At 46.5% G+C, this 14,954-nt stretch overlaps 2 protein-coding genes across 14 annotated transcripts in view; one reads left to right on the plus strand and one right to left on the minus strand.

Annotated features, from left to right (window-relative positions):
* LOC126985758 (uncharacterized) overlaps window positions 1–5,175 on the plus strand; it is a 23,443-nt gene extending 18,268 nt beyond the window's left edge. For 3 of the 4 annotated variants that reach the window (XM_050841137.1, XM_050841125.1, XM_050841148.1), the window contains exons 2-3: window positions 1,818–2,637; window positions 2,886–5,175. In XM_050841137.1, the coding sequence (XP_050697094.1) occupies window positions 1,818–2,637; window positions 2,886–3,345 (1,280 nt within the window). In that variant the 3' untranslated portion in view covers window positions 3,346–5,175. Of the gene's footprint in view, window positions 1–498; window positions 964–1,817; window positions 2,638–2,885 lie in introns of those variants that run through there. The other variant, XM_050841114.1, reaches the window with a different exon arrangement.
* Window positions 5,102–14,954, minus strand: part of LOC126985796 (retinol-binding protein pinta-like) — an 18,390-nt gene continuing 8,537 nt past the window's right edge. For 4 of the 10 annotated variants that reach the window (XM_050841190.1, XM_050841201.1, XM_050841221.1 and 1 more), the window contains exons 5-7: window positions 6,789–6,899; window positions 6,123–6,228; window positions 5,102–5,449 (exon numbers count right to left, since the gene is read on the minus strand). In XM_050841190.1, coding sequence (XP_050697147.1) covers window positions 5,298–5,449; window positions 6,123–6,228; window positions 6,789–6,899 — 369 coding nt within the window. In that variant the 3' untranslated portion in view covers window positions 5,102–5,297. Of the gene's footprint in view, window positions 5,450–6,122; window positions 6,229–6,788; window positions 6,900–7,965; window positions 8,225–9,210; window positions 9,470–10,174; window positions 10,434–11,250; window positions 11,510–12,945; window positions 13,205–14,460; window positions 14,720–14,954 lie in introns of all 10 variants that reach the window. The other 6 variants (XM_050841255.1, XM_050841262.1, XM_050841196.1 and 3 more) reach the window with 6 other exon arrangements.

Genomic DNA, 14,954 nt, shown 5'->3' on the forward strand with positions numbered 1-14,954 from the left:
TCCATTGTTATTATAAGACCTACGAAACAAAATCATTTACGAGTATATGCATAAGGAGCGAAGTTAATGTTAGCAGTCAACCCGCGACCCCTCAGCCTCTCGTTGTCTCTGGTATCGTCTGTAAGTTGCGTAGGAATAATAACTTTGATCCTTTTTTCCGTAGAGCATCACGTATAATTGGCATCATAAACTTGACCCTACGACCCCCAAAACGCGTCCTACTTTGTAGCCTTTTCTTGAAGTCACTGGCTTTTGAAATGAGGCTTTTTTTTATAGCAAGGGAGGCAGATCAAGGATAAGATAACGAGAGCAGCAACAAAAAAAAGCCCACGCGGTGCTCTAACAAAATAAAGCTAGAGTCCAGAAGAGAGGTCAATTTCGGGTGGAGAGGTGTCTTGATACTCTCCTCTTGAAAGAGTTCAAGTCATAGGCAGGAGAAAATACAGACGAAGGAAGGAAGATGGGAGTCACCTTCAGACCACAGATCTTGTTTTTCCCAGAGAGAGAGAGAGAGAGAGAGAGAGAGAGAGAGAGAGAGAGAGAGAGAATCAAAGGTAGTAATATAGTCTGAGTAACTGCAAGACACTCTTCAGTCTATTAGTGCGAGGTCAGTAGCCTGCATGTCTCATCATGACGAGGCTTTTCACTACTGATCGATAAGTTTCATCAACACGTTCATAGCTCTATTTTTACTCCTGCGTTTCTTATTGATTTGAAAGACGACATAAGTTCCATAAAATGACACTTCATTCCTCACTGTCAGCACCACGCAGAAACTACACTTTGCGATGCTGGCTTTGTGGGAAAGAAATAGCCCGTTAATGGACACATGGCAATCCTGCGACACCCCCCAAAAATAATGATCACGTCGGCCGCAGGGTTCTCACCAAGGCCGCGACAGCCCGCCAGTACTCCGCATGCCACTGTCGGCCTGAGACACCAGCGACGGGATGGCGGACTCTGGTAAGTGTCATCAAGATCAATTTTCGTGATAAATTTTCCCGAATTACAACCCTCACAGGAAAGCTGGCCTCACGAAACACTCAGTGCTCGCTAATGGCTGGCTGCGGATAAAGAATTGTTTAAACGCAGCTAAAACTCGCTTTCTGACCACTGTAAAGCAACATGTATTTGCACTGAGGTACTCCCGGATTTGAAGGAAACTTTTTGTCACTTATACAAACTATTAAGAGCTGCACCGAGACCTTTTGAGCTCGTGCGTGTTTGTACTGCAGAGAAGTGTGTTGGATCTCGCACCTTTGCTAATTGTTATCCCGCAATTGTTTACTTGTGCTAAGAGAATATTTCATAGCACGACATGATGTGAATTTCTTTGGATTTAGTAAGATATCACAAATTATATCTGAAATATTTTTTAAGTAAACAAAATCAAGCGGCATAATCAAAACATCAAAATAACAGCAAAACGAACAACAACAAATTATTCAAATTAAAACAAGTATGAGATTAAAAACAACAGAAATAATAACGATGTCAAGTGATTGTGGCTGAACCATTACCAAAACGTCACCATTAGTTCTCTGTAAAAAATAATAATAATAATAATAATAATAATAATAATAATAATAATAATAATAATAATAATAATAATAATCTCTTCTAACAAATACATAAAAATATGTTTTCCCTGATGCCGTGCTACCAGCGGCCTGATATCCTTCCTCCGGTGCCGGCCGCGCCAGGTACACAAGACATGCTGTCCACTGCCGTTGTACGTGACGGCCACGGTGGTCACACATTTTCGTTATGTACGAAGGACGATGAAAATGTAACATAATTTTTATTCCTTTTCACAGAAGTGAAGGTCAGCAGCAACTCTGCCTCCGAGGCGGTGACCCCTCAGAGCCTGGTGACAGAGGACCACGTACGAGCGGTCCTCGCCGCAGACAAAGGAGCCGAAGCGCGCCTCGCCGCCTGGAAGGTCGTGGACTTCACCAAGAAGGGCGACAACTACGCGTGTATCGTGAGCAGCGTCGAGGTCACGTATGAGCTGGGCGGCCAGAGCTCGGAGGCATCCTACGTGGTGAAGCTCAACCCTTGCGTCAGCAATCCGCTAGCAGATGCAGTTAATGATATAGCCTTTGTAAAGGAAGGGAATTTCTACCTTGGCCTAATACCGGAACTTAACTGCATGTTAAAAGAAATTGGTCAGAGGGAGATAAATTTTCCCAAATGTTTCAAAGTTTGTCTGGAAAAAGGAAAAGAATGCATATTCCTGGAAGACCTGCGCAGCAGAGGCTACAAGATGAGCGACCGCAAGCAAGGCCTGGATGAAGCACACACAACCCTGGTGCTGAGGGAGCTCGCCAGGCTCCACGCCGCCTCACTCCTGCTGCAGAAGAAGTATCCCGGCGAGGACTTCAATGAGAAATACCCGTGTTTGCAAAAGGATATGCATTACTTCATGGAAACTTGTGAAGCCTTTGTTAAGTTAGTGAATGACAGTTTGAAATTTGCTCAAACAATCTTAAACAAAGTGGGAGGATACGAAAGAGCAGTCGCCTGGATAGACACTCTCCTTCCCAGGTTGGTGGATATCATCTACGAGCAGTTGAGATTTGGCGAGCCGAAGGTAGTGTGCCACGGGGACTGCTGGAACAACAACCTTCTCTTCAGGTGAGATTCGGAAACTAGTTGCATTTTTATTGCACATCACACGTTCAGCTAGATTTTATACCTCTTAGATCGGACCATAACCTTATCGATATTCATCTGGCTTCTTCTGTAACTCTTTCGTTCAGACACTTGCCCCTATCTCTATTGTGGATATTGAACCAGAAGCGTTACTCAGCACGTAGAGTACCAAAGAGACCGACGGCAGGGTATCTGTGTGTGTTACAGTATAGGCTTGTCTTCTTCGGCAGGTACGACAAGGCCGGCAATCCCGATAGCGTGATGCTACTCGATTTGCAGCTGGTCAGCTTCGGCGCCCCGACCCCCGAACTTAACTACCTCATCTTCACCAGCCTGAGGGGGGAGGTCAGGAAGCCCAACCTGGAGGCCTTGCTGAACCGTTACCACAATACCCTCACTGGCATCATGAAGATAGCTGGCCACGAAGAGCCACTCACTCGAGAGGAGCTCCAAAAGGACTTCAAGAAGAAAAACCTCTTTGGCATAATCTTCGGAATGATGTCGGTACCTATTGTGGTGATGGAGGGCGAGGGCGATGTTGACTCTTCTGATGCCTCTGCTGACTACATTGAAGAGCAGATGTTAAAGACGAGGACCGAGGCGATGAAGGCGCTGGACACTAACCCACTACTGAAGCCAAGGTTTTTGACAATGTTCGATGAGATGATGGAATCCGGCCTGATCCCATGAGAGAGAGAGAGAGAGAGAGAGAGAGAGAGAGAGAGACGCCTTGCTGTAAGTTTTTACCAGAATGATGTAAATCCAATAAGATGTTGGCTTGGGAAATTGATCATATGACCAAACCATCTCTGAAACATTACCTACAAATAAACTAACATTCACTGGTTGCAAACATGAATTAATATTTCCGTTGTTATTATAAAACCTACGAAACAAAACATTTACGAGTATATGCATAAGGAGCGAAGTTAATGTTAGCATTCAACCCGCGACCCCTCAGCCTCTCGTTGTCTCTGGTATCGTCTATAAGTTGAGCATCACGTAGTTGGCATCCTCCTCCACCTCCTCTTCCTCCTCCTCCTCCTCCTCCTCTTCCTCTTCCTCCTTATTCGCCTTAATGATTACAGCTTTTACTTTCATCTTCCTCCTCCTCCTCCTCCTTCTCCCTCTCTTCCTCTTCCTCCTCCTCCTCCTTATTCGCCTAAATCATCACATCTTTTACTTCCATCTTCCTCCTCCTCCTCCTTCTCTTCCTCCTCCTCCTGCTCCTTATTCGCCTTAATTATCACAGCTTTTCTCTCTCCTCTTCTGTAGCCTTGACAACAAAACAAACACCGGTGCAGTCAGAGTCAACTAATCACTGCCCTGTCCGAGAGGAATAATACAACACAATACTTTTTTAACCATACCATAATCGTAAGTGGTATCGACGAAGCAGGATCAATAGTCGGAATTTTCAGACGCCGCCACCTCTCTCCTCAACTATCTCCACATGCCAGAAATGAGAGCAGTGGGGTTGTAATGCGCGTTGCTCTAGGTTCATGATGCAGAGGAAGGGTCAAACTACCACCAGAGCCATAAAACTACCCCTGAAAATGCCCACAAATGCTACGAAACCCTTGTTAAACGTATGTGTTAAGAATACGGAGCTAAATGTCTTCATCTCAGGAAGAAACTAATTTGGTTCAACTTGCCTTCAGCTGACTCGGATTATTAGACCGAAGCACTTACGAACAGATCAAAACAGAAGACCTATTCAATGATAAGCTAAAAAAAAAGTCTATTGGTAGCCAGTCTAAGTCATACAGCGTCACTACTCAAGTCATATGCCTCGGGTGGGTGACGTGAATTCTCTCAGTATAGCACAATTGCTTAATGAAGACTTCCCTCCGGCTCGTAACAAGGACATCCGCCCATCAGGATATGGGAGGGGCAAGAGAAGGGAGCTGTATGGTATGGCCGTGTCACAAGGCCGTCAGGCAAGGGGATCACCACATCACACCACTCAAGGGAGGAAAGTTCGGTTACTGATACATTTGCCGTCTATCCAATTCCCTTTTCCTTGTCGCTCAATGCATTCGTTACTAAATATGTTTAAAGACTTTGTGTGTTTGGATGTCAGCAAAAGTTAGTGATCGAGGCTTTGTTTAGGGTATTGTAGATTGTGCAACTGAACGATACTAGAGAAAATTGGTTGAAGGGATTGAGAATGATATTATGAACGGAGCAAATAAGAAATCGTGTGGCTACATTGAACGATGATGTTATATAAACTTATCGGCTCGGTTTCAGGGTATCAGCACGTCCCTTGTGTGTGCCAAGCGAAGCATCTAAAGCGAACTACATGCGAAGGAGGAGAAATAAAATAACTTGCATTGCCACGCTAATAACCTCTGACATATATTGATAAATTTTGATAAATGTGATACAATGTAGGACTTTTGAAATACATACCTCAAAAGTTTGTATATATGTAATAATGACGTAATACACACACACACACACACACACACACACACACACACACACACACACACACACACACACACACACGTACACGTACACGCACTCACACACAAGCACACAGACAATTACACAATACATCATCTTTAATTAACCACCAGTATTATCACCACATGCCACCACAACCATCACCGCCCCACCCCAAGCATCATCTGACTTTAGTCCACGTTGAGTTTCCTGAAGGAGCCCTCAATGCCAAAGAGGTCAGCGGAGGTCTTGGCCTTGCCGGGGCGCTTCGACTCGTCCACGCAGAACTTCTCGTCTTCAAGCAGCCAGTCCCGGCGGGCATCCAAGCGCTGCAACCAGTAGTCTGCAGGATGACGAGGAGACATGTTAGAGAATGGGAAGTGATGGCAAAGGCAAAGGAGAAAAAAAGGACGAAGGGTAGAGAAGGGAAGTAAGATAAAGGGAATAGGAACTGGAGGTGAGAGGAAGCGCTATGAGAGGAGGACGAGAAGAATGAGAAGTGATTGTGAAGGCGGAGGAGCCGAAATAGGAAGAAGGATAAAGAAGGAAATTAGGCAGAAGGGCATTGGAACTGGAGGCGAAAAGAAAGGAGGAGGAAATAATGGGAGAAAGTAGTAAAGACATGGGATATGGAGGTTCGAGAAAGAATAAGGGAGTATGGAACGAATGAGGAAGAAGAGAATGAAATGAGAAAGGGCATAGCAACTGGGGGTTAGAGGAAAGGAGAAGGAAATGCAGGAAGATAGTTTGAGTAGAGAGGAAATGGAGGTTATGGCGAGGACAAAGAAGGATGGAACGAATGAGAAAAGGGAGAATGCAATAAGGAAATGAGACCATATGTATAAACCCTTGCTAGAAACAGACAGAAACAAACGTAGTAGATAGTAGCGAGGAGAAAGTAAATGGAGGTTATGGCGAGGATAAAGAAGGATGGAACAAATGAGAAAAGGGAGAATGCAATAAGAAAATGAGACAATATGTAAATACCCTTCCTAGAAACAGACAGACAGACGTACTCTTTATCTCTTCCACAGTCCCGTTGGTGCCTCCATACTCAACAGGCAGGATATCTCTTGGCACCTCCTTGTAGAGACTCTCCATGTCGCTACCGTGAATGTGCACCTGTGGGGAGAATAAAGATAAAATAATAACAATAATAATACACTTTGATGGATACGATAGGTAATATTTTTTGCTTTGTGTTCTCTTTGCAGGTTGTCACTTCGATCAGATAGTTGGTAATCTTTTAAAATGTGTTTGTCGGGGTATGGATGTCTATCAGGGCCTTAACTGTGTATATGTGAGTGTAATAAACCTAAAATAAACTTTGCCATGGAAGTCAACCGGTTTATAGAGTCATATATTCCTAAACTTCTCCTCGTCCAAGCACACACATTTGACAAGGGTTTCGTAGGTGTTGTGGGCATTTCCAGGGATATTTTTATGAACCTTATGGTAGTGTGACCCTTCATTTTGTACCGTGAACCTACAAGAACACTCATTATAACGCTACCGACCTCCTTATCGGCCTCAGGATATAGTTCACGTGAGAAGCGAAAGCGTGAGAAAACCAACCATAGTGTCCCTTAAGAATATACATTTTCTACGATAATAAATGAAGGGATGGCTAATGTATTCTCTTAGGCCACACTACAGCAGGAAACACAGACGACCAAGCTCACCCTTCGCTTCATCTTCTCCTTCATGAACGACTTGAAGATGTTGAAGACGGTGTTGAAGGCCTCGGGGGTGTTGATGTAGTTGAGTCCCTTGGGCCGCATTGGGTATCCGTCCTGGAGCAGAGAAAAAAGAGGTCAGTATCCCTCCCTGCCACCCCGAGTCAGTATTGTAGGCAGTATTTCAGTGTTTTTGTCACATTATTTTGATTATTTTTTGCAGTTCACTAGATATAAAGCTAAAGTAGACTAAAACTAACGTAAGAACTATGGTAGCTCGAGGTAACAACGACTGGTTTGCAGAAATAAATATATAAGGTTCGTAAAAAATATCCCTCAGTATTCTATGCATAAAATTTCACAAGCCTTTTGGAAGGTATAACTGATTTCGAGACACCCCGATAGTAACTACAGGTCGCTGATGATATTACTGAAGCTACTGAAATTCCTGATTATAGTAAAATAGTAATAATGAGATTTTTTTAAAGTAAATTTAGGACTTCGATTGGCTGCCGTCCTATTTAACACGATGCTCATTCCCTTCATTGCTTCTCAGGATGGCAATGTAAAACCTCTAGTATATGCGTGTTACATATTAAAGGGGTTATTACACTGGGCAAATTTTCTGTGGATCTTCACTCAAACCACGATTTCCGTTGCGTGGTTCTCATTTCTTTCTTGTTATTGCTGCTGATGATGATAGTGAGTAATACCATCGTCCTTCGGTGAAATCTACCGTAGCTTTGGAAGATCGTGGACGCGTCAGAAAACCACGGAAATATGAGAACCACGCCAGCGGAAATCGTGGTTTGACTGAAGATCCACGGAAAATTTGCCCAATGTAATAATAGCCCCTCAAGACAGTGAAACTTCCGAATCATGGCATGGTTATATTTTCCCTCTTCAACGGCTATTAAGCGCTACATCTAACGATTTTATGAAATGCTTCTCTACCCAGAACATCGATGCTCCCTTTTCCGACCTCACCAAACCTCGTCAACGCACAGAAAAACAAGAATATTATTTTCCCCCTCGGCTCAATAGTCGCTCCTTCACGCCTTAGCAAACCATGTCACAGATCCATTTTACCCTCACCGGGATAGGACAGCTAAGCGATTCACATCTATAAATCAGAGTCGAATCAACAGCATTGAGACAAAGACCTGCTGACAGCGAGGATAACCTGTAAAATGGTTGCAAATTTCTTCATGACCGGCGGCGTCATTTGGGCGGCGTGGCTGAAGGTCAGGCCGCTTGCGTCGAGGCATAGCTGGAAACCGAGGATACCAAGGGTCTCGTCCTGGTCCTGCATCACGTCCAGCGTCATCAGCACCGCCTTCACCATGTCGTCCATCGAGGTGGTGTTAGGGTCCCGCAGCCCGGGACGAGCCAGCACCGTGATGCGCTGGTCCTTCCCGGAGCGGGGCAGCGGCATCACCATCCTGGCCCCAAGAGCTTTTTAGTCGTGTGCCGTAATGTAACAAGGACCATCCCCTCCCACGTTTTATCTGGGAAGGGCTGTGTCTCTATATCTTCTGGTGAGGGTAGGATCAAGTCCGTTCTGGAGGTGCTGCCAGTCACAGCACCTCTCCTTCAAAGCTCCGGGCTACATCACCTCACAGTGACTTTTAAACAGGTGCAGAGTGCAAAGGCAGGTGCCATTTGCTTGGGGTTTGTTGTTCATCCATGCACTATGAAGGGTTTTTTTCTAGGGGCGGGGGTGAGGCAGGTAAAGAAATGTTTTCCATCACCAATAGAAATTACAGAAGGCAACATCACATTGGCTCTGTCTGGAAGTTCCACACACAAAATGCCCCTTCGTGCAGAAAATCTTATATGCCATGCAAATCAATCTTTTTCCTTCAGTCTCCGTACTTGCCACTCACGCACAGCCCAACGCACCAATGCTGACACAGAGTCACCTCATGATATGCATAACACTTGTGCGTGCAGCAATTCAAATCAAGGCGTGAGGCAACCTGGGCAACGTCATTCCCCTAGAAGCTAAGAGAACAGCCACATTGTGTTCATATGAACGGACAAACAATCTATCAATAAAGCCACAGCTTACAAAGCAAGGATTGTAGTTATAATAATTATGTCCACATAACAAGCGTCCACACATGCAAGTCGTGCAGAACCACGCTTCCGTTACCAACAAAACACTCCGGCGTGTGTCTCGGAGACCCCGCAGGGTAATGACGCGAGAATTGCACGTTCTCAGATTGTATGTATATTTGGTCGAGATTCATTCCTTTCCGTCACTAGGTAGTTTACTAAACTCATATTTTTTACCTATAGCTTGAATAATTTACCTACGCCCGAGACCTACGTTAATCAAGGCCCTGTCACCCATTTCCACCCGACAGATTAGCAAGCCACGCTCCTTTCCCTCCTGACAATAAAGAGAGACTGGTCTTGCAATGACCTGCATGATAACGGCGGCCTTCTTGATCACTGACGGGTTCATCTGGGCGGCGTGCTGCCACGTCATCGCGCTAGAGTCCAGCACCACCTCCAACCCTCTGATTACCACCGTCTCGTCCTCCTCCAGCAAGAGGTCCATCACCAACAGCATGGCCTTTGTCACGTCGTTTATGTCGGTGGTGGCGGGGTTCCTCAGGGCGGGTCGCACAATCACCACCAGAGGCTCTCGCGAGGAGCGGCCCGTCAGCGGCAGCACCAGCCTGAGGCACCCACACACACGTGGGACGGGGGCTAGGCGTCACACCAACACAACACCACAGCCACTACGAAGGCTAACACAACGACAAGCAGTTGGGAGACCACCATGGGACCCCTAACACTGACCAACAGAAGAAAATTCACTATCTCGAGTAACAGTTTGGTGGTGAACGATAAATGGAGAGAATTATTCATCAATAGGCCATGAACTGCACGATGAGTTAAAGGAAGATGATCATTTTAAACAGCTGCCACATTGCATGGAGGCAAAATTTGGGGCACAATTATTATATACAATGCTTTCGGGATGACGCAGAAGCAGCTAAATACGAATCCAACTTCTTGAGAGTGAATGGATATTACTAAAAAGGCGGCGAGTATCGTGCTGTCAAAAAGCAAAATTAAAATCCCTCAAACTCGGACTGCCGTCATCACATGAGACTAAGCCAACAACATTCTCGGCGTTTTCAAATTCATGTTTTTCCCAGGCAGCAGGGAGCTGCTGACAACGTGTTGAGCCCCTACCGCGGCCTCGCGACACTAAGGAGTATAACTCCAAATATCGCAAAACAGAAAAAAAGGAATGCCGTGAACACTTCAGGGTCCTCCACCCTCGTAAGTACAAGAGTCATTTCTTAATTGCTGAGATTTATAACCCTTTCCATTGATGTCGAGTGCCCACGCGGGAAGAAGGCAAAGCAGAATACCTGAAAGAGCGTCATCGCTTTCTTCATGGTGACGGGCGTCATGGCAGCAATGTAGGAGATGGAGATGTCCTTGAGGTCCTCCACCATCACCATGCCCGTCACGGTGTGCGCTTCGTCCTCTTCCTGATACACGTCGAACAGCATTATGGCCGCCTTCGTTAGATCGTCCATAGTGGCGTAAGAAAGGTCGAGCAAGCCCGGACGCGACATCATCACCCGGCGGCCGTTTTGATCAAAGCCGGGCAGCGGGAGGACGATGCTGCGGCAGGAGAGTGATTGTTTTCACTTTGTCTGAAGCTAAATTACCAGGAACCAGGGACTCCATTCTTCCGGGTCATTCACCACACAAAGCACCCAAAGTCGAGTCCCTGGTCGGTATTGTCAGACACTTCCACCCCTCACATCAACTATTTCCAAAGGCCGAAAAGAAGATTAATGGAGCTTCACGGAGTGTTTTTTCCAGGTTCACCGTTCAGAAGAAGGGTTGAACTACCAAAAGGGTCATAAAACTACCCCTGGAAATGCCCAAAACTCCTACGAAAGCCTTGTCAGCTGTGTTTGCTTGGGCACCGAAATGTTTAAGAATACGGCCCCCTGTGTCGGGGTGGAGACGGGAGTTTCTCTCTCTCTCTCTCTCTCAGGTGCTGGGGGAGAAGGCACTCTCCCCGGGACAAGGCACTCTCCCCGGGACAAGGCACTCTCCCCGGAACAAGTCGTTTATGGCTTCCTACAGGAGGTTGGCGCCTTCAACCTCCTGGCCCTTTATGGAGTCCTTTTTATCATGTTATTAATTAATTACCGTTTTTTATAGTTTTATAGTATATCTTGTTTAGTTTAATATTCGGCTCCATATGACCCTGCAGTTGTGGCGCCAAGAACTAAACGCCCCAATCATCATCATCATCGCCACACTTAGGAGTAACTCTAAATCTTGCAAAACAGATGAAAAGGTAGGCCGTGAACACTTCAGGGTCCTCCACCCTCGCAAGTATAAGAGTCACTTCTTATTTGCTAAGATTTATAACCCTTTCCATTGATGCCGAGTGCCCACGCGGGGAGAAGGCCAAGCAGAATACCTGAAAGAGCGTCATCATTTTCTTTATGGCAACGGGCGTCATGGCAGCAAGGTGGGAGATGGAGAAGTTCTTGAAGTCCTCCACCATCACCATGCCCGTCACGGTGTGCGCTTCGTCCTCTTCCTGATACACGTCAAACAGCATCATGGCCACCTTCGTTAGATCGTCTAGAGTGGCGTAAGAAGGGTCGAACCCGCCCGGGCGCGATAGCATCATCCGGCGGCCGTTTTGATCAAAGCCGGGCAGCGGGAGGATGATGCTGCGACAGAAGAGTGACTGTTTTCACCTTGTCTGAAGCTAAATTACCAGGAACCAGGGACTCCACTCTCCCGGGTCATCCATCACCCAAAGCATGAACACACCACAACGGATAAAATCATAAAACCGGAACAGAAACTTCGTACAATTCACCGCCCACTCAACAGCAAAAGCAAAGCTTGACGAGGTGACGCATGCTTGGAACTCGCTCCACAAGTTAAAAAACAAGTGTTCGATTAAATTTAACCCCAAAGCAATAGGCACAAATCAACCAATGCAAAACATGGCAGCTGTTCATCCTCCCTCTCGGGCTGGTCGATAAATGGGTACCTGATTAAACCTGGGAGAGCTAAACTGTGGTAACCCGGATGTCCCACCAGCCTTGTGCCCCGGAGTAATGGGCTCTTACCCATCAAAGGCTCAAGGGCCAATGCGAAGGAGATCAGCACCGAGGCCACGCGCAACTATAGCGTATGCCCCCTAACTTTACCTTACCATTTGACAAAGCCTAACAATATGAAAAAAACATTTACAAACCTAATAACCAACTTTTCTGAAGGTGCCTTGTCCCCGCCAGCTGATCCAAGTGGCGGGAAGCAGTGGGACCAATCCCAACCACTAAGCTATATACATGGGGTGGCCCTCTTCGCAGGGGGTCTCGTGACTTAGGGTAGCCACGATGAAAAGCCCGCTTGTGTTTTGAGGGATGACTATGGGCGAGTTCACTGGTGCCAGGGTTCACCCAGCAGTTAGTAAGTACTGGAACGAGTTTCCTGCCTCCGGGGGTGAGCGAGTCCCGTCCCGAGTTCAAAGACAAGGCCATAAATGAGTGCCACGTAGGATATGAAGGTCTGTAAGTAAGGAAAAGGCGCTTATGTCAGGCGGAGTTTTTATATGCGGCGCCACTACACCAGCGCCGCCTTGGTGGTGGAGGACAGACGAACTATAGTCATCGTACCCTAGCCTCCAACCTCCTTTCAACGAACCAGAAGAGAGACGGGACTTCTGGATCAGTTCAATGTACGATGACTTTTTTATACACGGGGAGGACCAAAACTGAAGCCAGAAATGATGAGCTTCAGTACCAACAGAGGGCAGCACTGTACCTCAAACGGCAGTCGAGAAGTAACAGTGGAGTGGGGTTGTGCTGGTCGTCACGGAGGAGGAAACGGGGTAAGTAGGTGAGTCATATTTCATTCTTTTCAGTCGTCACTTTCATCTAGAGCTATTTTACGAGGTTTGACTCTTACTGTTTGTTATTAAGTATTTCGCATCCTATAAATTGTTTCACAGAAGAAAGGCAACATGAAAATCACGGTCTCCCATAATACAACCAACGCGATTACAGTACCCTTGCACATGACCTCCCCACCTCCCATCCCACAATGCAGTTAAGGATTTCGAACCGAGGAACGCACATTGACTCTTCCTCCTCACCTGCCAGAGCACCATGGCCTTCTTGGCAATGGATGGCGTGAAGATGTACACGTGAGACAGAGACATGTCCGCGTTGTCGCCTATCGCAACGTAGCCCGTGACCGATGCCTGTTCGTCCTCCTCCAGCATACAGTCGGTCACCATGGACAGGGCCTTGAATAGCATGTTCGCAGAGTTCTTGCTAGGGTTGTAGTGGCCAAGTCGCCCGAGCATAACTCTTCGCCCCATGTAGTCATACCCGGTCAGAGGAAGCAATATACTGCCGGAGGTGGTGGTGGTGGTGGTAGGGATGGGTGTAGTGGTGGTGTGGTTGGCGTGGGTTTGGTTGTGGTGTTTTGGAAGATGTGTTGTACTTCTGGTGGTGGTGTTATAATGATTTTTTATTTGATGGTAGCGTTTAAAAATGGTGTAGCCTGTATATGTATCATGACTGCTCATATCTGCAAGGAGCATATCTTTCCCATCTCGACACAAATACCCCTCACCGCTAACCACCATAACCACTAGTTTTAGAGGTTGGACACAATGAATTTCTATTTGATGGGAGTTTTTACAAGTGGTGTAGCTTATATATGTGTCATGACGGTTCGTATCAGCAAGGAGCATATCTTTCCCATCGCGACACAAATACCCCTAGCCGCTAACCACCATAACCACTAGTTTTAGATGTTGGACATATGAATTTCTATTTGATGGGAGTTTTTACATGTGGTGTGGCCTAGATATGTATCATAACTGCTCGTATCTGCAAGGAGGATATGTTTCCCATCTCTACACCGACACCACTCACCGCTAACCACCATCACCACCACCTTTAGCTGTTGCACATCATTGCCATAAAGTGAACTAGTATTGCAACATCACCACTACCGTTCGTTAGTTATTGTGTTCCTCCCCACCAACACCACGCAACCACACCACCGTACAACCAGCTAACTGCCTCACCCCACCACTGCCCGCTACAACCACCACGTTACTGACGAATGTGTTGTTATGATCAAATATGTAATGCAACCAACTACTGCTGCTGGAAGATCTTAACCTCCGTCACCTTACATCAACACCTAACCAACTACAGCCATCCCGATGAGAAATAAGACATTATCAGACTTCTATGCAGACGGTCGCTCTCCTTCCCCTAAAGATCAACGAACACCTCTTCAGGACCAGTTGTGGTATTCCTGCCCTACGAACATTGTTCCACGTAACTTGCTACCTCGTATTGCTTGCTACCCGTATTCGTAGTAAGCATATCGGCACCTCAGCACGCCTAAAGCCTCTCGTAGAAGTTGCTGGGATTTTCATAGACTGTGATCCTAGTCATAGTTTTACATGATTTCTACACCAAAAACGAGAAAAATAACGCAAGAAAACCGGTTATCTTCTCTGTGGCCTCGGAAAAGAGTCGTGATGGGAGTCCCGATACATTAATGATATGAACCTAAGACCGCTGGCTTCCCCCTCCCCCTCCCTCTCTCTCTCTTCACCGAGCCTTCCCATGGGCAGCACACATACCTGCCACATCACCAGGGATTTCTTCGCATGTGACGGAGTGAAGCCGATGGCGTGAGAGACAGTGAGCCCCGTGCAGTCCCCCAACATAACGTACCCCGTTATGCTGCTCAGCTCGTCCTCATCCAGCATCACGTCAATAAACATGGAGGTGGTCTTTATCAGCTCGTCCATGGACACCATCTTTGGATCATATATGCCCCAGCGGCCGAACAGCACCTTACGGCCCAGTTGGTCATGGCCCGGCAGCGGCAACATAATACTGCAATGCGCCAACCCATACACTACAGACTTTCCCTTGACAGAACGTGGGTGGTGCCCGTAAACTATTTGTGTTAGCAACAGAACAAGGTACTATTTGTGCCTTGTCGCTAAGAACATCCCAGCCACGAATACCACACCGCCAGACTGCAACCACCACACATAGTACCCACTTGGCAGGATTGCCGAGGCTAGATATGATGAGACCAGAGAACGAACGACCTAAGCCTCAAACA

This window comes from Eriocheir sinensis, chromosome 5 (genome assembly GCF_024679095.1).
Source record: "Eriocheir sinensis breed Jianghai 21 chromosome 5, ASM2467909v1, whole genome shotgun sequence".
Lineage (NCBI taxonomy): Eukaryota > Metazoa > Arthropoda > Malacostraca > Decapoda > Varunidae > Eriocheir > Eriocheir sinensis.